The sequence below is a fragment of the Ovis canadensis genome, chromosome 21, assembly GCF_042477335.2.
Source record: "Ovis canadensis isolate MfBH-ARS-UI-01 breed Bighorn chromosome 21, ARS-UI_OviCan_v2, whole genome shotgun sequence".
In the NCBI taxonomy this organism is placed as follows: domain Eukaryota; kingdom Metazoa; phylum Chordata; class Mammalia; order Artiodactyla; family Bovidae; genus Ovis; species Ovis canadensis.
This window is the reverse complement of record NC_091265.1, coordinates 61712322-61735246: the sequence shown is the minus strand read 5'-3', so window position 1 is coordinate 61735246 and position 22925 is coordinate 61712322. Positions and strand designations below refer to the sequence as shown.

The window sequence follows — 22925 nt, the reverse complement described above, 5'->3', positions numbered from 1 at the left end:
AGGCAGGATCTTATGAGAGTTGTTGAAGTTGGACGATTTGGCACGGGCTGAATCCCTTTGTGTTACACGTTACCGGTCATGAGGCAATACATGTCGTGGTTTTGTTTTTACAGACGGCAAACCCAGCCGCACAGCTCTTGGGGTCAGGAACAGTGTGGCTGTGGTCCTGGCTGGTCAGGGTCCTGCTCTGGTGCTGATGGTAGTGCCCACTTTGGCTGGCTGAGAGGCCCGTGATGCTCAGGGAGGGCCCATGAGGGATGGAACCGCTGCTCTCAGTGAAGCCCTGTCTTGTTTACTCTCTTATTCCTGTGTTATCCCTCAGTTGTGTTCGACTCTTTGCAACCCCATGGACTGTAGCCCATCAGGCTCCTCTGTCTGTGGGATTCCCCATACTGGAGTGAGTTGCCATTTTTTAGGGGACCCCAAAGTGGTAATGATTCTGGGGCAAGAATGGCCTCCCAGAGCAAGCCTCCCAGAGCATCATGGTCCTGGGCAAGGGACCAAGGGTGGGGGTGGGGGTGGGGAAGGGTTGAGACTATGCCAGAAGACCCAGGTCTGTCTTTACCCTAAAGATGCTATCTTTACTCTAGCAAGGAGGTTTCTGTGGCCCACTTTCCTGACCCAAGACATAAGTGCAGGGAATTTCCCCGGTGGCCCAGCGGTTAGGATGCCAAGTTTTCACTAGTGAGGGCCTGGGTTCAATCCCTGGTCAGGGAACTAAGATTCCACAAGCCATGTGGCACAATCGAAAAAAAAAAAAGCCATTTGGACATTTATGTGGAAAGTGTTGTCAATAAAATATCACACCTGGATTCTAGGGACAGCTACACATGACTGAGGGCCTGTGGGCACAGGTTTCATGCCACAGCTGGGCTGTTCAGGTAACCTGGGGAGCTCAGCCGGAGCTCACGATTTGTTGTTGTTCAGTGGCTCAGCACTGTCCGACCCTCTGTGACCGCATGGACTGCAGCACGCCAGGCTCCTCTGTCCTTCACGATCTCCTGGAGTTTGCTCATACACATGTCCATTAAATCAGTGATGCCGTCCAACCATAGAGTAGGACTTACTTCAGAAAGACCTGTGGGGGCACCTTTCATCACATGCGCTGAACTTCAGCAAGAGTCACAGAATTCCCACAAGGTTTAGGAGAAAGTTCGCCAGCTTGGACTGAAAGGACACAGATAATGCAAAAGCAAAAGAGGCCATCAGAATGCCCCCTCCCAGTCCGTCCGATTCTACCGGCAGGAAGCAGACTGAAGAAACCACTCAGCTGCAAACACATGCTCCCTTTTATGAGAAAGGAAAGACTCAGATGACCAGGACCCAGAGATCAGAGCCCTGAGCCTTGCAGCATTCCTCCCAAACCTTGGAATCCGACTAAAGAACTTCCCATGTGTTCCTGGCTGGATTTCAGAACTGCTCTGGGCCAGCCGGGTCCACTGCGCCTCCTGTTTTCTTGCTCTTTGAGCAGGAATGCCTGTGGCAGCTATCCTGTACTGAGATTATAAGACTACAGCCGAGGCATCGGCCAGATTTCAGTCATCTCAGGGCTCCAATGGGAAAGGATCCACTTCCAAGCTCCCTCCTCTGGCCTTTGGCTGGCTGTGGTTCCTTGGAGGCTGTTAGGTTGAGGGTCTCAGCTCCTCACTGGCTATTGACAGAGGCTACCTACAGTTTCTGGAGGCTGCCTACAGTTTCTGCCGTGTGGGCCTTTCCATCGGCAGCTGGCTTCATCAGAGTAAACAAAAGAAGAACCAGAAAGAGCATGAGCGGGTGGAATAATAACCTTTACTTTTGTGGAAGTGAAATTCAAATAACACGAAACTCACCATGTGAGTTCAGTGGCATTTTCTGCACTTGGCATATTATATAATCAACACCTCTCTCTAGTTTCAAAACTTTTTCATCACCACAAGACGAATATACTGTACCCACAAAGCAATCATTCCCGGTTTTTCCTGCCCCCAGACCTTGACAGCCACTAGTCTGCTTCCTGTCTCTATGGATTTGCCTCTTCTAGACATTTCATATAAAACAAATCATTCAACATGTTCCCTTTGATGTTGGGTTTTTTTTTTTCCACTTAACCTCGTGTTTTCAAGTTTCATCCATATTGTAGCTCATGAATAAGGACTGCATTTTTTTTTAATAGACTATTTTTTAGAGTTGTTTTAGGCTCACATTCCTTTCTAGGGTGGAGTAATATTCCATTGTATGGATACACCCTATCAGTTTATCCATTCATCCACTGATGGACATTTGGGTTGTCTCCACATTTTGGCTGTTGTGAATAATGCTTCCATGAACATTCATGAACAAATATTTGTTTGAACACCTGTTTTCAATTTGGGGAAATATACACACCTAGGAGTGAAATTTCTTGGCCATGTGGTGCCTATGCTAAACTTTTTGAGTAACTGCCAAACTCATTTCCAAGGCAGAGGCATCATCTGACAGTCTCACCAGCAGTGTATGGAAATTCTAATGCCTACACACTCTTACCAAGACTTGTTATTTTCTGTTTTTATGGGTTTTTGTAGTTGTCATTTTATTATAGCTACCCCAGTGGGTATGAAGTGGTACCTTATTGTGGTTTTGATTTGAAATTCCGTAACGGTCAATGAAACTGAACATCTTTCATGTGCTTTTCGATCATTTGTATATCTTCTTTGGAGATAGGTACTTTGCTATTCAGGTACTTTGCTCATATTTAAATCGGATTTTTTGCTTCTTGTTGCTGAGTTGTGAGACTTCTTTATATATTCTAGATACGTAACCCTTACCAGATTATATTGCAAATACCTTCTCACATTCTGTAGGCTGTCTTTTTACTTTCTTAATAATGTCTTTTGATGCACAAAAGTTTTAGATTTTTGTAAATCCCAGTTTATCTATTTGCTCTTTTGTTGTTCATGCTTTTGGTGCCATATTTAAGAATTCATTGTGAAATCCAAGGAGATGAAGATTCGCTCCTGTGTTTTCTAAGAGTTTTATTTGTTTTAGCTCCTATATTAGGTTGTTGATACATAATGAGTTAATTTTTGAATATGGGGTGAAGTAGGTATTCAATTTCTTTGGCACGTGATTAGCCTGGTATCCCAACACCATTTGTTGAAGAGACTATTCTTTCCATAGCTTCCCTAGTGGCTCAGTTGATAAAGAATCTGCCTGCAATGCAGGAGACCCCGGCTTGATCCTGGGATGGGAAAGATTCCCTGGAAGAGGGAATGGCAACCCACTCCAGTATTCTTGCCTTCCTTCTTTCCATACTGGATGATCTTGGCATCCTTGTTGGAAATCAACTGGTCATTGATATTTGGGTTTGTTTCTAGACTCTCAATGCTATGTTATTAGTCTATCTGTCAGTCCTTAAGCAATAATCAAAATGTCTTTGATTATTATAGTTTGTAATAAGTTCACACATCAGGAAACGTAAGTCCTCTAACTTTGGTTTTCTTTCTACATACATTTTTGGCTATTTAAACAATGAGGATTGGAATTGCAATTACATATGAAGATGGGCTTTTCCATTTCTACAAAACGTTAGCGTTTCCATAGAGATTACATTGTATCACAGATCACTTTGAGGAGCACTGCCAAATTAAACATTATTCAGCTTTTCATCTCTCAGGCCTTCACTTCCAAGGTGACCAAGAAAAAAGAAGGAACAATAGTCATGCCAGAAAGGGCTGTGGCCACGCGCAGCCCACGGTGCCAGCTGTGCCCAGTGTGCCCTCAAGGACAAGGCCACTAAGAAGGTCATCATGCAAAACATATAGAGGCTGCGGCTGTCAAGGACATTTCTGAAGCAAACGTCTTCAATACCTATGTGCCTCCCAAGCTGCATATGAAACGACAATACTGTGTGAGTTGTACCATTCATAGCAAGGTAGTTAGGAGCCATTCTCGTGAAGCCTGGAAGGGCTGAACACCCCCACCCCAATTTAGAACTGGGGGTGCCGCCCCATGACCTTTGCCAAAGACCAAGTGGGGAGCTAAGTCCTTAGTGACCAAAGAAAAACTACCCTCTGGAAAAAAGTAAAGTGAAAATTATATTTTAAAAAATATTAAGTTCTCCAATCCATGAACATGGGATATCTTTCCACTTATTTATATATTCTTTAATTTCTTTCTGCAGTGTTTTGCAGTTCAGTGTAAAAAAATTTCCCCTTCCTTGGTTAAATTTATTCCTAAGTATTTATTCTTTTGGATAATATTGTAAATAGAATTGTTTTTTAAATTTCCTTCTCAGATTGTTCACTGCTAGTGTATAGAAACACAGCTGATTTTTGAGTATTGATTTTATGTCCCGTAACTTTGCCGAATGTGTTTATTAGCTCTAGTAGTATGTGTGTGTGTGTTCTTTGGGGTTTTTTTTTTCAACCACACCACGTGGGCTGTGGGATTTTATTTCCCTGACCAGGGATCAAACCCAGGCTCTTGACAGTGAGAAAGTAGAGCCCTAATCACTGGATCACCAGGGAATTCACCTTCTTTGGAATTTGTTTATATATAGAATCATATCATCAGCAAATACAAATTGCATTACTTTTTAAAAAATATTTATTTAGGCTGCACGAGGTCTTCATTGCTGTGAGAAGGCTCTCTTCAGCTGTGGCAAGTGGGGGCTCCTGTTGTTGTGGCGCTCGGGCTTCTTATTGCGGTGGCCTCATGTGTTGCAGAGCATGAGGGCTCTAGGCATACTCTAGGCTTCAGTAGTTGTGGCTCGTGGGTTTAGCTGCTCCGCAGCATGTGGGATCTTCCCAGACCGGGGATCAAACTAGTGTCCCCCGCATTGCAGGCAGATTCTTTATTGTCTGAGCCACCAGCTCTATGTGATGTTCAATGACAGTAGAAGACGCTGCCACTCACAAAGTTATAAACACACGGCAAGTGTTAAGATCTGATGAGGCTGGGCGGTGTGTGTGTGTGAACGATCGTGAGTTATCCTGTGTATTTTCTGTATGCTAGAAATATTACGTAAGGTATAAAGAAAAAAAGAAGACCGTTTGCACCCCACGTGCTAGAGTTCATATCCTGAAGTTTAGCATGGTTAAGAAGAGCTTGAGCTCTCAAGACCATGCATTTCTCTGGGTCAAGTTTCTCGAACAGTTTTTGCAAACTGCGATTCAAGCCCGTCCTGGGACCATAGCCCCCAGCTGTCCCTTCGGCGGGTGATATGAAGGGCAGGCAGGCACCTCTGGCCCCTCCTCTGCTCCTGGCCACACCTCACCTGGCTGGGCCCTTGAGGCTGGAGAGGACACACAGGCTTCTGTCCTTCCCCCCACCCCTCAGGCCTCTCACTGACTGCAGTGCTTTGAAGTTTCTGGAAACATCCAACCTGCTCCCATAATGACCTTCCCGCGACCTCATGAGATGAGTGTCATGGTTGGCTGCTTTCTCCCCATTCTATGGATGGGGAGACTGAGACTCTGGGCATTCTGGACAGGGTTGGTTCCCAGCTGGGGAGCTTCCCTGCGGAAAAGCCAGAAGGGAGGCTGCCAGGGGCCCAGGATCTGTCACAAAACTTACTGGGTAGCTTTTCCTAGGAATGACCACGGAACCCCCTTTGTTCCCGCCAGGGAACCCAATGCCACTTTTGAAATCCATCTGAAATTCGAGATCATTTGGAAGCTGGTAAAGATGCTGATGCCAGGGCCCATCCCACATCTGCCGAGGCAGAAGCCCAGAGCAGGGCCCTGGCATCTTCAGGTCCCCAGGGCAAGTTTGAGGGTCCCCAAATTAACCTGTTGAGTCCCACTGAGGAGGCCAGGGTCCTGGAGTCCTGGGCACTGCTGTTTCTTTTCTCCCCAAGAAGGATCCTTTTCACAGGGCACCCAGCCACTTGGCCCTCTCCCCTTCCTGCCTAAAGGCTTCCTAGTGACTCAGTGGCCAAGAAACCCGCCTGCCAATGCAGCAGATGTGAGTTCAATCTCAGGGTCAGGAAGATCCCCTGGAGGAGGGCATGGCAACCCACTCCAGTATTCTTGCCTGGAGAATCCCATGGACGGAGGAGCCTGGTGAGCTACAGTCCACGGGGTCACAAAGAGCTGGACGCGACTGAGCATGCTTGCACACAGATACGAGTTTGGGGAGACACCAGTCAGACAGAAGTCTGGGAGGTCTCACTGGCAGATCATGGCCTAGAGTCGGCTGCTCTGTCCTGAGGCTTGTCACATCCAGTCCCTCCTTCCCCTCCCCTAGCTGGTAGTCACTTCCCGGAAAACACAGGAACTACATTGCCGCCCCAAACTCTGCAAGACCCCACCCCCCATCCATATGGGTCACCCCCTGTGACATTCTCATCAGGGGGATCATTGCTGTAAGCACCCAGTGTGACCCCAGACTTTTCCCTTTCTACCTCACCCCACCCTTCAACCATCACTGATTCTTTGCTTCCCTGGAGCAGCAGAATTTCTTTTAAGTCTTTTTTCCCTCTGAGAACTATTTGTTTACATTCTTTGACCATTTTTTATTAATATTTTATTTGCCACGCCAGACAGCATGCAGGAATCTTAGTTCCCCAACCAGGGATCGAACCTGCCCCCTGTTTGCACTAGAAGCACGGAAGTCACAGAACTGTTTGCAAGAATCATCTAGTGAGGTGGCTCTGAACTAGGGAAAATGTCATTCCCCTAGACACACTTGGCAGAGTCTGGCGACATTCTGGTTTGTCGTAACTGCAGAGGTGTAGAGCAGAGGAAGGCCAGCAGTTGCGAAAGCTGAGACCTGGGAGGGGAGGACCCCCGATGGAGCCCCACCAGCACATGGGTTTCAGACTTCTGTCCTCCAGAACTGGGAGATTGTAACCCCGCTGTCTCCAGCCACCGCTGTTGTGGTGGTGGTTCGTTAGCGCAGCCCAAGGAAACTGATCCGAGGCATTTGCAGAGCATCTCGCCATTGCTGCACTTGGCATTTCACAGTTGTTGTGGAGGCCGGACATACTTTCATTTGCTTGTGGGCTATGCAGGCTTCTTGTTGGTTCAGTTCAAAGTGGTAAGGTTTATTTAGTTTTTTGTTTGCTTGTTTTTGGCCCTGTGGCTTGTGGGAACTTAGTTGCCCAACCAGGGATTGAACCCACGCACTTGGCCATGAAAGCATGGAGTCCTAGCCACCAACCATCAGGGAATTCCTTGGTTTGTCTCGCTTTAACAGCTTTGAGGTACAATTGGTGAACTGCACAATCCGGTGGCTCCCAGGAGGCGGGCTGTACCCCATCCCACCACATCCCACCCCTCGGCTCTTCGATTGTTCTTGCCAGCACTGACTTCCCTTCTGGTGTCTTGTGTGGCCCCCACTGGCCTGGTTCCCATCACAGCCAAGGAGCAACTCACACGCCTGCCTAGGGGGCAAGCTGGTTCTCATGCGGTGCCTGGATCTGCTCTCCACAGCCCTCGGCCATGGAGTGATCTTGATCTCTTGGGACAGGCTTGGGAGTGAAGGGCAGACAGAGGCAAATCACACATGACGGATTAGCAGTGGGGCCTGAGCACATCTTCTGCTTCCTAGAACCTAGCAGGTGCTTTAGAAAGACTGGGGGAAAAGTTAGTAACCAATGCTTACAAGCACTGATTTCGTGTCAGGAGCTGCGGTTATCTATATCTATTCTTTCATCTTATAGTGAGATTCTCTAATTGCAGTTGCTGCCTGGGGAGGCTCAGGGAGGTTAAGCAGCTTGTCTGTGCTGTGTGTTTAGTCACTCAGTCGTGTCTTTCTGACCCCGTGGACTGTAGCCCACCAGGCTCCTCTGTCCATGGAATTCTCCAGGCAAGAATACTGGAGTGGGTTGCCATGCCCTTCTCCGGGGGATCGTTCCCACCCAGGGATCAAACACAGGTCTCCCGCATTGTAGGGGGAATCTTTACCATCTGAGCCACCAGGGAAGCCCAAGTAACTTGCCTAGGGTCACACAGTAAACAGAAGAATAAGGGGAAAAAGGAACAAGATGTGATACCCTGTGGCCACAGGGGCCCCTGACCCATCCACTCTCTCTCTGCAGCTGCCAGGGCCCCTTCCTCTGCCCTGAGGAAGCCAGTCAGGCACATGAGGAGAGCGCAAATGAAGGAGCCCTGCAGGGTGGGAATGAAGGCATAGACGTGAGGGTCTGGTGGGGGACCTGAGTGGCTTGAAGAGCTCTGCTGTCTGAGGGCGTCCTGGAGGAGGCTGCCAGGGTCCGCTGACAAAGTATTGATGCTTTCAAACTGTGGTGCTGGAGAAGACTCTTGAGAGTCCCTTGGACTCCAAGGAGATCAAACCAGTCAATCCTAAAGGAAGTCAACCCTGAATATTCACTGGAAGGACTGATGCTGAAGCTCCAATATCTTGGCCACCTGATGCAAAGAGCCGACTCACTGGAAAAGACCCTGATGCTGGGAGAGATTGAGGTCAGGAGGAGAAGGGGATGACAGAGGATGAGATGGTTGGGTGGCATCACCAACTCAATGGACGTGAGTTTGAGCAAACTCCAGGAGATAGTGGAAGACAGAGGAGCCTGAGGGGTTGCAGTCCATGGGGTCGCAAAGAGTTGGACTCTTGGCAACTTAGCAACTGAACAACTACCTTATCTTTCTCCTTCTCAGGTAACTTCCTGCCTGTCCTTCCCAGCAACCACAGCATCACCTGGAGTCACTTGGAGTTGCCAGGCCTGTTCCGGGGGCCAGCTGTGCCAGGTGAGGCAGCCGCAGGCAGTGCTGCCGTGTGAATCAGCAGGAGGCCGGAGCAGCTGGAGCTTCGGTTTGGTAATCTGTCACCCGGGTGCCTCTCCACCTCCAGACGTGGGCACAGGGCGCCCGGTTGGGGAGCTGCACAGGCAGCGGGCAGAGGCGAGGTGAGAGCGCACAACTGGAGGCAGAATGTCAGGCATAAAGCGCCCAGGCTTGGCAAAGGATCCGGGGTCGGAGTCCACACCAGGGTACATGGGGTCAGGCGTTGTGGGGAGGGGCGGGCCAGCAGCACAGGGTGGGGGAGTGGGGAAGAGAAATGGGATCCCGACCCCGTGGGGCCTCCAGGGCTGGGGGTCTGTGGGCCTGGGGCCTGGCTCAGTGCAGGCAGGTGGTGCTGCCCTGCCCCCTGCTCCCTGCTCCCACTTCCAACCCGTGTGAAGCCTGGGAATACTCTGGGAAAACCTGCAGCCCCCATGGGCTGGCCTGGCCCGGGGCAAGGGTAGAGGCTCCCCAGGCTGGGGGAAGAGGCCCTAACCCTAAACGAGGGAGCGGCTGACCTCAGCCCTACCCAGCCATCTGCCTCCTCATTTGATTGGGCACTGGTAGGGGTGGGCCTGAGGATATGGTCCCCGGGCTTTGGTTCATTCTGGCCACATTCAGCCCTAGCGAGGCTCTAGAGAGGCTCAGACAAAGCCAGAGCAGGGCCAATGCAACCAGGTGCCACTGGAACTCCAGTGGGAAAGCTGGGTGGCGCGGGTGACGCTGGTGCCTCTGGGGCAGCCCTGGAACTTGAAGGTCTAAGGGTGCTCCTGGCCACCACGAACCGAGGGTGGGCGGGGCCGGTGGCCAAAGGCAGCCCCGCAGGCCCAGCTGCTCCCAGACGCTCAGGAGGAAATGGCCCTGGTCCATCTTGACGCTGAGCCTGGGCCTGGGCGGGACTTCCTGACCTCCCTCGGCCCCTCTGCCATCTGGGGCGCGGGCGGGGGTTTAGGTGGGACCACCCCGGGCCTGGCTGTGGGAGGGCATAACTTGGGTCCCCTTCCAGCCCAAGAAAGGGCCAGGATAGCTGCCCTGCCAACCACAAGTAGGAGCAAGCAGGTCCTGGGTTCCCCCTAAGAGCTGAGCTCCTGTTGCCCACCTGCTGAGGGGCCTCATCCACACGGCCAGCCTTCCCCCTCCCACCCAGCAGGACTTGCATGTCCCTCGTGTCCCCAGCCCAGGCCTGTGCTTGCACGCCCAAGGAGAAGTCTGTCCCCACTCCCCAGGTGAGGAGACTGCGGCTGAGAGAGGAGGAGGGGGCGGACGCTGAGACCTGCCTCACTCCACGATCAGGGCTCTGAGGCAGAGGTCCTGGGCTCAGGCCTTTGAGACGCTGCTGGACCCTGAGGGTAGATGGCTCACATTAGCACACGGGAAAAGAGAGACAAAGAGACAGAGAGACACACAGACATGGACAGAGAGACACTCAGAGAGACACTCAGAGAGACCTGGAGGCACAGGCGATGGTGTGGTTTTGGGGCCCTGGTTGGGGTGCTCAGAGACCTTTCTTGCTCAAAGTCCAGGTATTTCCCCCCAGAGGCCCTCCTGGGCTCCTTCTTCCCACCCCCATGCCTCATCCCCCTCCCTTCCCAGCCCCGCCGGGGTTCCCTTGGGTGTCAGACCAAGGCCAAATGGGCTCAAGGCTTCAGGCTGTCAGCTGAGCCTTCCCACGGATGCCCCGCCCACCCCATTGCTCCTTGTTCCAGGCCCATCTCCCCAGAGCACAGGGAGCCGTCCCATGCTCCGGGGCCCTGCGGCACACCCCAACCTCAGTTTCCCCATCTGCCACTGCAAAGTTCTGTGGTCTCTGAGGCAAAGAACCCCTCAAGGCCCTGTGGGGGTGTCCATGGGCCCACGTGGGTGCGAGTAGGGGCCGTGGAGGGGTGGTAAAGGTGGGGGCACCCCAACCCACACTGCCTCCGCCCTGCAGGATGGACCCCTTTGCAGACACCCTGCAGCGACTGCGGGAGGCCTTCATCTCGGGGCGTACGAGGCCAGCTGAGTTCCGGGCCGCCCAGCTGAAGGGCCTGAGCCGCTTCCTACAAGAGAACAAGCAGCTTCTGCAGGAGGCGCTGGCTCAGGACCTGCACAAGGTGGGTAGGGGGTGGCGTGGGGGGAGGAGGGCAGGGGTGGGTGAGGGCAGTCAGGGGTGAGTGGGGGCAGGCAGGGGTGAGGGGAGGAGGACAGGGGTGGGGGGAGGAGGGCAGGGGTGAGGGAGGAGGGCAGGGGTGGGGGCTGGAGCCAGCTGCATCCCCGGCTCAGTCCTGTGGTTCAGCAGACTCTTCCCTGGGCTGCTAGCTGCTCTATGTCAACTCAGTAAACCTGTAAGGCAGGTCTGACTGCTGTCCCATGTCACAGACGGGTAAAGTGAGGCACGTGGGAGTTAAATCACTGGCCCAAGGTCCCACAGCCAGAAAGCAGCAGAGCCCAGGACCCATGCTCCTCACTGTAGTTCCCAGGGGCTGGCTGTGCTCACCCTGGAGACTGTCTCCGTGTCCACCCTGAAGACTCTTGGGAACCTCCAGCTCCCCTCCCCACCCTGCCCAGGCCTAACCCCCGAATCCCACCTCTACCGCAGGTGGCCTTTCATTCGGACATTTCGGAGCTCATCATCTGCCAGAATGAGGTCGACTTGGCTCTCAGGAACCTGTGCACCTGGATGAAGGATGAGCCAGTGGCCAAGAACCTGGTGAGACCTCTGGCCAGGCGGGACAACTTCAGGGCGGCCCAGCCCAGGCCCTGGGCGAGTCACTGACTTTCTTGGGACCGTGGTCTCCTTGAGGGGACTCCACTGCACAGGCAGGTCGAGGGCTATGAGGGGTGGGCTTTGGGGTGATCCTTAGTGAGGCCTCACTGTCCATTCCACACCCCAGATCACGCAGCTGGATTCGGCCTTCATCAGGAGGGAGCCCTTTGGCCTGGTGCTCATCCTGTCTCCCTGGAACTACCCCCTGAACCTGAGCCTGGTGCCCCTGGTGGGCGCCCTCGCTGCAGGTGAGAGGACGCCTCCACCCTCATGCCCCGTTGCCTGTCCTTCAGCTGCCCCCAGAGCCAGGAAGGAGGAGGGAGCTGGCACCAGGTGGCTGAAAAGGGCTGGTTCCCATCTGGCCACCATCCCTGGGGCTGTGTGGCCTCGGGGCCAATAAGGCACCTCTCTCAGCTGCACTAGGCGGGAGGATCCGAGGATCGAATGGAGATGGGCGTGGCTACACATGGCCCCGCCCTCTACTTGCCCCGCCCCATCCCTCAGGTAACTGCGTGGTGCTGAAACCCTCAGAGATCAGCAAGAACACTGAGAAGGTCCTCGCCAAGGTGCTGCCCCGATACCTGGACCAGGTGAGGGTGAGCCTGTGTCCCACACCCCTACTCCCACCAGTGGGAGATCCTGCAGGGTCCTCTGAGCCGTGCATCCCTCCCGCCCCCTTGCAGAGCTGCTTTGCCGTGGTGCTGGGCGGGCCCGAGGAGACGGGGCAGCTGCTGGAGCACGAGTTCGACTACATCTTCTTCACGGGTGAGTGTGGCCCCGGCTGGTGTCCTGGGGAAAGAGGGATGCTGAAGAAGAGGCTGGAGAAGGCGGGGGAGGGAGGAGGCGATGGCCAGCGGTGTGGAGCGTCCCTGATGGTAATCATCTGGGGCAGGTGGGCCTGGCAGAGTGGGGTCCTGGGGCTGCAGGGCGGGGGCAGATCCCAGTGGGTGAGCCAGGATGGGGCCAGGAAGGTGGTTCCTGAACCATCCGGCCAAGAGCAGCTGAGTCAAATCCCATGTTCCCAGGGACCCCTCGAGTTGGCAAGATTGTCATGGCTGCCGCCGCCAAGCACCTAACGCCCGTCACGCTGGAGCTGGGAGGCAAGAACCCCTGCTATGTGGACGACAACTGCGACCCCCAGACTGTGGCCAACCGGGTGGCCTTCTTCCGCTGTTTCAATGCCGGCCAGACCTGCGTGGCCCCCGACTATGTCCTGTGCAGCCCCGAGATGCAGGCGCGGCTGGTGCCTGCCCTGCAGAGCGCCATCACCCGTTTCTATGGCGACGACCCCCAGAGCTCCCCAAACCTGGGCCGCATCATCAGCCAGAAGCATTTCCAGCGGCTCCGGGGCTTGCTGAGCTGTGGCCGCGTGGTCATCGGCGGCCAGAGTGACGAAAGCGATCTCTATATCGGTGAGCCCCGCCCTCCCTGCCATTGTGCCCCACCCCCCATCCACACCCCAGCGAAGGCCCCTCCACGCTGGGCTTCACAGCTGGGCCCCGAGTCTGGGCTTTGAGGCTACCCCCACCCCACCGCTACAGCCCAGCCTGGTGCCATGACTTCGTGATACCGGTGTTTCCTGGTGCTGGGGTCTGAGCCCGCGACCCAACGACTCCACACTCTGGCCCAAGTTCTCCAAGCTCAGACCCCAGAGTTCTAGGCTCAGCTTCCCAACTTCAGCCCCACGATCCGCTGCTCCACGGGCCACACGACCCCTAGTGCTACGCGCCCACGATTCTGGTTCTCAGCTCCCAAAGCCCGTCCTGAGTGTCTGCTCTGCTGTGAACAAAGAACCCTGGTCTCTTGGGCCAAACGACTCAGAGTGTCTAACAGTCTGGGACCTGGGGCCTCAGACTCTGGGGTCTAAGATCGGGTCACCCTCTGACTGTGAGACCAAGGCTGAGTGATTCTCTGGGCCCCACGAGCCCGGTCAGGCTGGGGAGCCCCTCGTGGTCACTTCCCGGGGGCTGCGGGGAGAGTACGATCCCTGGGACATCCGGGTCCCTGGGCCCTGACAGCCCTCGGGCCCGCCCACCAGAGGCCCACTCGCCTTAGGCCCCGCCCACCAGAGGGCCCCGCCCCTGGGCTGAGCCGGCCCCTGTCTCTGGCAGCCCCCACGGTGCTGGTGGACGTGCAGGAGACAGATCCGGTGATGCAGGAGGAGATCTTCGGGCCCATCCTGCCCATCGTGAACGTGAGGAGCCTGGGCCAGGCCATCGACTTCATCAACCGTCGGGAGAAGCCCCTGGCCCTGTACGCCTTCTCCAACAACAGCCAGGTGGGGCTGGACGCAGGCGGGGGCAACAGAGCGGCCCGAAGGGGTGAGACTAGTCACCTCCCTTTTCCCAGCCCACTTACAAGGGTCAGGGAACAGACAACTCCAGGGTAACTATTCAGTTCAGTTCAGTTGCTCAGTCATGTCCGACTCTTTGCAACCCCATGAATCACAGCACGCCAGGCCTCCCTGTCCATCACCAACTCCCAGAGTTCACTCAGACTCACATCCATCAAGTCCATGATGCCATCCAGCCATCTCATCCTCTGTCGTCCCCTTCTCCTTCTGCCTCCAATCCCTCCCAGCATCAGAGTCTTTTCCAATGAGTCAACTCTTCGCATGAGGTCGCCAAAGTACTAGAGTTTCAGCTTTAGCATCATTCCTTCCAATGAAATCCCGGGGCTGATCTCCTTCAGAATGGACTGGCTGGATCTCCTTGCAGTCCAAGGGACTCTCAAGAGTCTTCTCCAACACCACAGTTCAAAAGCATCAATTCTTCGGCGCTCAGCCTTCTTCACTGTCCAACTCTCTCATCCATACATGACCACTGGAAAATAATCCAGGCCATTGGACAACAGCTCCCTGAATACAGGTGTCCCGCTGAGACAGGGGTGTGGTTGGCGGGGGCAGCACCAAGAACAGCAGCCTCCACCCAGACAAGGAGGTGCCCTTTCTATCTGCCCTGCCCCAAACACCCTTCTTTTCCTAAATTGTGCAAAAGTTCTGTATGGGTGTGCAGAGCCCCTGAAGGGGAATTAGGCAGAGCAAAGGTGGGGCCCTGCAGGCAGAGCTGGGCTGGCTGCCTGTTTGAGGTGGCTGCTAACCCTCACAGGCACTTCTCAGGGCTGTGGGCTCCTCTTTGAGAACTCAGAGGGGCGACACTCACTCAGCAGAGGATGGAGACCGGGAAGGCACCTCTGCTCACTGTGGAATAAGGAGACTACGCTCCACCCCTGACCCCGGCCTCCCCCTCCCACCAGGTAATGAACCAGATGCTGGACAGGACCAGCAGCGGCAACTTTGTAGGGAATGAAGGCTTCACCTACATGAGTCTTACCTCCCTGCCATTCGGGGGAGTCGGTGAGCCCCGCCCTCCTTCACCCTCCAGCCCCAACTCCCAGGGAAGCCCAGATGGGTGCTCCAGACCCAGGAAGGTTCAGTTTGGCCTTCACTCACGGTTCAACCTTATGCAGACCCCTGGCCTCTCAGGGCCTCAGTTTCCCTCTCTGCAAAATGGCTCATCGCATGGCCTGGCTTTCCCTGGGCTCCCTGCTGGGCGGCGGGCTGCTGCTGGTGGTGGTGGTGGTGGTGGTGGTGGGCTCCTCGGCCTGGCCTTAGACCCTCACTTTCACGCCTGTGCAGGCAAAAGTGGGATGGGAAGATACCACGGCAAGTTCTCCTTCGACACCTTCTCCCACCACCGTGCCTGCCTGCTCTCCCACTCGGGCCTGGAGGTGCTGAAGAACATCCGCTACCCACCCTATTCTGACTGCACACAGAAGCTGTTCACCTGGGCCATGGGCAGCCACTTGTGCACCCTTCTGTGAGCACCCTGCCTGCCTCCAAGTCTCCGTCCACGACCCCGCTATCCTGCTGCCGCCTGGGTACTCAGTGGCCCCCAAAGGCAGGCGTCCTGTCCAGGAACAGAAAGGTCCTGCCCTTGGGGCTTTGTCTGAATAGACGCCCGGCTGGACAGACCTCTGGGCCACCAGTCCAGCCGATTTCAGGACCAGAGTCCCCTCTGCAGCTTTCTGATAAATTTGTTGACCCTTTGCTTGAATATGTCTGGTGACAGAGAACTCACCCCCTAGGTTGAGCAGTCCTGGTGGTTAGGAAGGCCTCTCTCATGTCAGATCTATAATTAGGCTCCCAAAGTACACAGTGATTTCTAACAGCTCCAGCCAGACCTGGTTTGGGAAGCTGGGTTTGTCTGGGTCTCAGTTTCCCCAACTGCAGTGACGAACGTGGGCCCTTGGAGACATCTATGCCCTCCAGGCCAGCATCTGCTGTGCCCGTGTCTGTCCTCCAAGCTTGCACCTGCCCCCTCGCCCCTCACTCCTCTCAGCTACCCCTACCGAGGAGGGAGCCTCACTCCCATCTCACAGGCAGGAGCCAAGGCCCGGAGAGGGCACCGACTCCCCAGGTCACACAGCCTTTCGGGGAGGGGGGTGTTGGAGCCAGTGGGGGCTGGGGGTCCCTCTACTTCCTGGGGCTCAGAGGGGCAACAGCCGGCCCACCTCCGGACTGGTCTCACCGCTATGGCATGAACACATGTTGGTACACATAGCATAGGTGTGAACACACAGATCCTCAGACAGGCAGACACCAGCGCTCACACACACTTACTCGCACACTCAGTTGGGGCTGGAGGCTGCGGTTTCTTCGGGCTCTTGTGCCAGTTCCCCGATGCCCTTCGTTTCTATGAACACCTTCTGAGGGTGTGGAGAAAAGGGAACTCCCCTACATTTTTTTGTGGGAACATAAATCCGTGCAGTTACTATGGAGAACAGTACGGAGAGGTTCCTTAGAAAAACTAAAAATAGAGAAACTGATGACCCAGTGATCCCACTAGTGGGCATATATCTGGAGAAGACTAATTCAAAAAGATACGTACACCCCCAATATTCATTGCAACACTATTTACAACAGCCAAAATATGAAAGCAACCTAGATGTCCAACAACAGATAAATGGATAAGGAAGATGTGGTGCATATATACACAGTGAAATACCACTCAGCCATAAAAAGTATGAAATAATGTCATTTGCAGCAATGTGGATGAACCTAGAGATTATCACACTAAGTGAAGTCAGTCAGACCAAGACAAATACTCCACACTATCACTTACATGTGGAACCACAAAAATAGTACAAATGAACTTATTTACAAAACAGAAGCAGATTCACAGACATAGTAAACAAATGTATGGTTACCAAAGGGGAAGTGGGAGAGAGATCCATTCGGTGTATGGGATTAACATATACACACTGCTATATATAAAATAAACCTCAAGGTCCTACTATACAGCACAGGGAACTATAGGCAATATCTTATGATAAACTGTAATGGAAATTATTTGAAAAATATATACATAAAACACAACATTGTGACTCAACTATGTTGTTGTTCGGTCACTAAGTCGTGTCCAACTCTGCGACCCCATGGACTGCAGCACACCAGGCTTGCAGGTCCTTCACCATTTCCCAGAGCTTGCTTAATCTCATGTCCATTGAGTTGGTGATGGCATCCAACCATCTCATCTTCTGTCACCCCCTTCTCTTCCTGCCCTCAATCTTTCCCAGCATCTGAGTCTTTTCCAATGAGTCGACTCTTTGCATCAGATGGCCAAAGTATTGGAGCTTCAGCTTCATTGTCAGTCCTTCCAATGAATAGTCAGGGTTAATTGCCTTCAGGATTGACTGGTTGGATCTCTTTGCTGTCTAAGGGCCTCTCAACTATCCTTCAATCTAAAAAAAAATAATAATAAAATACATGTATAAAAACACCTTCTGAGACACAGAAGCTGGACCTCAGCCAAGGGAACTGAACTTTCAGGATCCCCTAATGCTGTCCTTCCCAGAGCAGGAGGCCCCACACCTCCTGGCAGGAAGCATTTGGGTCTCCAGAAACTGCCCCTCATAGCTGGGGGTTGCTGATCAGGCCCCCCTTCTTTCCCAGGAGGCTCAGCGGCCTGGGCAGGCCCCTCGAACAAAGGCTGTGGCTTCTGACTCATAAAGTGGGTCCCCGAGGCCCCTGCCCTGGGAGAAGCAGGGAGCAGGGACCCTAAGGCGGGCAGACACACTCACTCCACCACTGCAGGCCGCGGGATCGGCCAAGTCGCTGAGCTTCCCGGAGCCCAGGTCTCGCCCTGCAGCCTCCGCAGGTCTCCAGAGTCCCGCCCCGGGACCCTAACGCTGAGGCAGCCAGAGCACGGGTTGGAGAGGAATTTGCAGGGACAGAGCATTGCAGAAGGGATTGAGTTTATGAAGAGCGGGGGACAGAGATGACGAGGGCGCTGCAAATGCAGCCCGCCGACCCTCTGACAGACCAGGGAGAGTTGAAAGTTTTCTCCTGTTAGTCGCCAGTTTTATAGCCTCAAGACAAAATTCCTGCTAGGAGGTTAGGTGATTGGTTAGGGCGTAGAGAGAGACTGCTGGGGTGTGCATTCTAGCCTAATTTGGGGTCAGGAAGCCTACAGTGATGATGGGCAGGGGTAGGGGGGCTTTGGGCAACAAAGGGGATCTGTTGGGCCCGGACCAGACCTTGTTTCTGGGTTCCATGTCAGTGGCCTTGGTACAAGGCCTCCCACCTGTGGCCTTGGGGCAGGACTCAGCACCTAAAGGAGGTCTCTGCCCTCCCTTTGCCGAGGCTTCAGATCCCTGGAGGGCACTAGCAGGGCCCCCCACCCCTTCGGGTGACCCAGCCTCAGATTGCAACCCCATCCACCCCCGCCAGCTACCCTACGGAGGTGCCAGCACCCTGACAGGCTCCACAGGCCCCGCCGTCTGGGTGGAGGGTGGGACGGCAGGAAGCATGTGAGCTGGGCGCTGCAGAGAGGGCTGGCCTGGAGGGAGCTCTGGCTGCTGGGCTGGCTCTGGAGCCAGGCTGAGACCTCCTGGGAGGACAAGGGCTGTGCCGGGGTCCAGCCCCCGCAGGATCCAGGGGAACCTGAAGGAAAAACGGTGTCGGCGGATGATTTAGAGAGAGATAAGGAAAGAATATTGTACATAAGAAAATAGAGGAGAGAAAGAGGCTGATATTTTTTGGTTTACATAGAAAGCCAATAAAACTTCGAGACAAGAAGTTCGCCCTGTTCATAGAGGCCACAGGTGCCTTCCCGGTCTCCTGAGGGAGTGAAGACGCAGAACGTCTTTTCGTTTAGGTCTTAGAAACCTGGGCAGATAAATGAACTCAGGGAGCCTCTATGTTTTAAGGGATCAGCCTGAAAAAGAAAGTAAGAGAGAAAAAAAAGAGAAAAAAGAAAAACACGGGGTGACCAAGCTTTTTCAAGTGAGGCCCATTGTTTTTATTTTTAAAAGGGTCTTTTATACCTTTACTTGTACATAGAGGGAAATGAAAGATGCAAAGTCATACAGAGTCAGCCCAAACATTATATCTGTTTTGTCTTTATCGAAACCAGGATTTTTTGCAAACCTTTCCCATAAACAATATTGTGTACATTATGTTTTGTCCTTGGAGGCCTGTGAACATTTTATGACCCTCTTTTGATAAAGGCTTCTTAACCAGAAAACTTATTTTCCCTTGAAATGTTTTTTCTTATATTTCTAATCTATGTCAGGCTCAAAAAGTATTAAACAGAGTTACATTCTCACGAAGCAAAGGTGCAGTGAGTTACAAGAAAGAACCAATTAGCTCAAAAGTCTGATGTGGTTAAATTCAAGGCTACACTTGTTTTTTTTACATTCCAACTATGTTAACTAATGCACTCCCAGGTGCAGAGTGGATAAGAGATATGGGAACTTAGCAACAAGCATTGGCCCCAATAATGAAATCTTACATTAGCACTACTCTAATAACTTTTAACTCTTTGAAAGGCTCTATGTTTTAGGCTTTCCGTGCCTCTCACAGTTGGGAGGATGTAAATAATCATATGCGTAGCTGCAAGAGTCTGGCTATACCTGCCAAGCAAGCTATAATGCTAACAGAGGGGTTTTGATTGGAAATATTCCTCTCATGTCCAGGAGACTTATTAGCTATAGTCCTAAGTTAATTTTCTCCAGAGAAAAGTGATCAGGGTTAGCCCCCTGTTAATGTCAGAGGAGTTAGTGAAAGTCATGAAGTAGTAAAACAGACAGATTCTGGTTTTGGGGGTAGATGCTCGAGAAAGCCTAGGGAGCCCGTTGAGTTCTGAAGCCTTGCTTAACAGTTCTCTTCCACATGACCTTGTCATGGGTGGGATCTCCCGTGGTGGCTCCCGGCAGGGCTGGTCGTAAAGAAGGCCTGGGACCAGCCGCCCGGGGGAGACCCAGCCTCAGGGCCCCAGCATGGGCAGCCAGCAGGCGCTGGGGACATAGTATTCATCCTGCCCTCCCTGTGCCTTGAGACCAGCAGGACGACGGTGGGCTCAGATTGGACGCCTGCCGGTTCGGGCCCTAACGCAGCGGACCAGGACACCCAGGTGAGGAAGGAGCTGGTGCCGACACGACTAAAGTCCGGGTCTACGTCGCGGTGGCAGCAGGCCCCTGGGACAGGCAGTGCGGAGGAGCTGGGTCTCTGCAGCTCCCCAGGGGCCCGCGGCTGGTGCCCGGCCATCTAGATGCCAGCCATCTCATTGCCGCGGTGGCCCTGGTCACTGCCGGGGGGCGGGGGGCAGGGCTTCTCAGGACATCGCCAGTGTGGGGGCGGCTCACCTGGAGGGTGGAGCTGCTCAGGCAACCTTGGCACTGGCGCGGGCCCAGTGCTGTGGAGGGCAGGAGGGGGCGCCTTGACAGCCTGGACACCCCTCCCTCACCGTGGGAGCGAGAGGGCGTGGAGCAGGCACCGCCCAGTTCGTCCGGTGGGAGGGGCAATTACCGAACCGTCTCTTCCATTAAACCCTCCCATGGATTCTGTGAGCATCCCTATGCGCATTAGCAGGAAGTCCAGCGTCTCCCTCTCTCCATCTCCCCTTCCTCGCTGTTATAGGAACTGGGCCTTCCTGCTTCTACACCTAGCGAGGAGGAGGTTGGCAAGAAGGGGCAGCCCACCAGCCGCAGCTCTGTAGGGTCCGCCACATGGGGTCGCTGTTGAGCAACACCCCTGCCCTCCAGGGGCCCTCAGGTCCTGCAGCCCCAGAGTTCCCCAGGGAGAGCTGGACCTTATATAAGGCTGAACGCCAAAGAACTGATGATTTGAATTGTGGTGCTGGAGAAGACTCTTGAGAGTCCCTTGGACTACAAGGAGATCAAACCAGTCAATCCTAAAGGAAATCAACACTGAATATTCACTGGAAGGGCTGATGCTGAAGCTGAAACTCCAATACTTTGGGCACCTGATGTGAAGAGCCGATTGAATGGAAAAGACCCTGATGCTGGGAAAGATTGAAGGCGGGAGGAGAAGAGGGCAACAGAGGATGAGGAGGTTGGACGGCATCACCAACTCGGTGGACATGAGCTTGAGAAAACTTTGGGAGAGAGTGAAGGACAGGGAACCCGGTGTACTGCAGTCCAAGGGGTGGCAAAGCTTCGGACACGACTGGGCAGCTGAGCAGCAGCAGCAAAGCCCCTCAGCTGGCCTTCAGAGGGGGGAGGAGCTTCCACGAGCACCATCTGCGGGCACTGGCCCACCCGCCCTGTGCACCTGAGCCCAGGGACCAGCCGGAGCAGCCTCCTCTGTGGGTTTCTATCTCAGGGGCCTCCACCTCCTTCCTTCGTCAGCCCTGCTCATCCCTCCTGGAGCAGCTGAGATCTGGCTCCCACAGCAGGCCGAGTCCCCAGCCGAGGGCACAGCAAAATGGGGGTGCAAAGAGAAATATTACAAAGGGGCTGACATGTCAAAAATATGATCCTTTTTAAAGGACCAAATAACAATGACAAGAAAAAGTCAGAACTTGGCTGGACTTCTCTGCTCTTATTACAGCTTCAGGTTTTATTTTGAGGTGTTACGTTACTTGCAACATTATGGTGGAGGAAACACCGTCCTCTCAGTGTTTTGGGCTAAAGACCCATCTTCCCTGCAGATGCTAAATAATAGTGATTTCTGCCGCAATTTAAAATTTTATTTAATACACTTTTATATTGTAGTTACTACGTGTCAGACACTGTTTTTTGTTGTTGTTGTTGTTTTTGCTGGTTTTTTTTGTTGTTGTTGGATTGTTTTATGGTCTGGATTGTTCAGCTTATAGGATCTCAACTCCCCAGGAATCGAACCTGAGCCCACCATAGTGAAAGCACTGGGTCTTAGTCACTGTACTGCCAGGGAATTCCCCCCAGACCCTGCTTTAAGCACTGTTAGCTGGTAATTTAAACCTCAGGATGATAGGAGGAGATCGTATAATCCCAGTTTTACTGAGGGTTGGGAAGGCTGAGACCCAGAGACGTTGAATGACTTGCTCAACGTCACACAGCTAGCAAGGCCTTGAAGCCAGACTTCGCCGTCTGTGCCTGTGGCCACAAGGGCAAGCATCTTTCTGAGGTGACCGGGGTCTCCATCTCTAGACACACAGCCAGCTGGCGTCTCAGCAGACACCCTGTTGCATTGACTCAGGAGGTGAGGGGCGGGTGGGCAGGGCCATCAGTGAAGGGCATCTCTTGGCTATCCTTGCTGGGTTTCCCCCTCTGGGGCCAGGGCAGAAGTTGGCCCCAGCAGCCTTGGCCCCTGGGTCCTCTCCCAGGACCAAGCCTTCTGGCCACTGTGACTTGTCTTCCAGATGTTCAGTGGTGAGGACGTGCTCTGTGAGGGGGAGCCCACTGCATACCCCATTTCATCAACACGGTGCCAACCGTGAGAGGGGCATTGTCTTCATCCAAACTGAGAAGCTCACGTTCTCCGGGCCTGCCCTGCCCACCTGGCCCCCCACCCCAGCCTGGGTCCCCAACCCAGGCCAGGCCTGTCTGGCCTCAGACCTCCCTTCTGAACAGTGGGTCTTGAGACACAATCTGCAGCCCAGGGCCCCCCTTTGCCCCCCACTGTGTGCCACATTTCTTGCCAAACCTGCACCTCCATGCCTCAGTTTCCCATTCTATAAAATGGAAGGTGTCCAGGGGCACACGGCTCCTGTCCTCTCTCCTGTGGGAGAGGACCCCTCTCTGTGACCTTGGGATCCGGGGCAGGTCTGCCTCAGGGTGGTCTTAGACCTGCCGTGCGTTCTGGGGCCAGGGCTGACTGTCTCTGTGCCCACACTATTTTATCACAGCCCAGAGGGAAGATCCCATAGTGCGTGTGTGTGTGTGGAGGGGGACTTGGAGAAAGATTGCCCTGGGGCCAGCAGAGGGGCTTTCAGAGGAGGCCATGGTCCAGAGGAGGGCTTCAAGCCCTCTCTGTTCACAGGGCCACAGAGTCGATCTGGGAGGCAGAAGTGTGCGGCTGTGTATGTGCCCACGTGTGCAGGTGTGCAGGCGTGTGTCTGCCCAGGCGCTGTGTGTGTGAGCACACATGTTTCTGAGAGCCTCAGCACATTGGCCCTTCTTCCAGAAGGATACGTATGTGGTGGATGGCACAGCCCAGATGTGCGTTTCCAAGTGTGTAATGAGCCCAGTGCTCA

The 22925-nt window shown here is 53.8% G+C and overlaps 1 protein-coding gene and 1 pseudogene across 2 annotated transcripts; both read left to right on the top strand.

Moving 5' to 3' along the window:
- Positions 1-537: 537 nt before the first annotated feature.
- On the top strand, positions 538-8831 carry LOC138929801 (small ribosomal subunit protein eS26-like; annotated as a pseudogene).
- LOC138426765 (aldehyde dehydrogenase family 3 member B1-like) lies at positions 8674-16825 on the top strand. 2 transcript variants are annotated; one of them, XM_069565569.1, is made up of 10 exons: positions 8674-8827; positions 10633-10795; positions 11281-11391; positions 11576-11696; positions 11953-12038; positions 12132-12213; positions 12474-12860; positions 13560-13726; positions 14704-14803; positions 15086-16825. In XM_069565569.1, exons 2-10 carry the CDS (start codon positions 10634-10636, stop codon positions 15268-15270), a joined length of 1401 nt encoding a protein of 466 aa, XP_069421670.1. In that variant the 5' UTR covers positions 8674-8827; position 10633; the 3' UTR covers positions 15271-16825. The 2 variants fall into 2 exon arrangements, with proteins under 2 accessions (XP_069421670.1, XP_069421668.1); XM_069565567.1 differs by having other exon boundaries at positions 8773-8911.
- The last annotated feature ends 6100 nt before the right edge of the window (positions 16826-22925 follow it).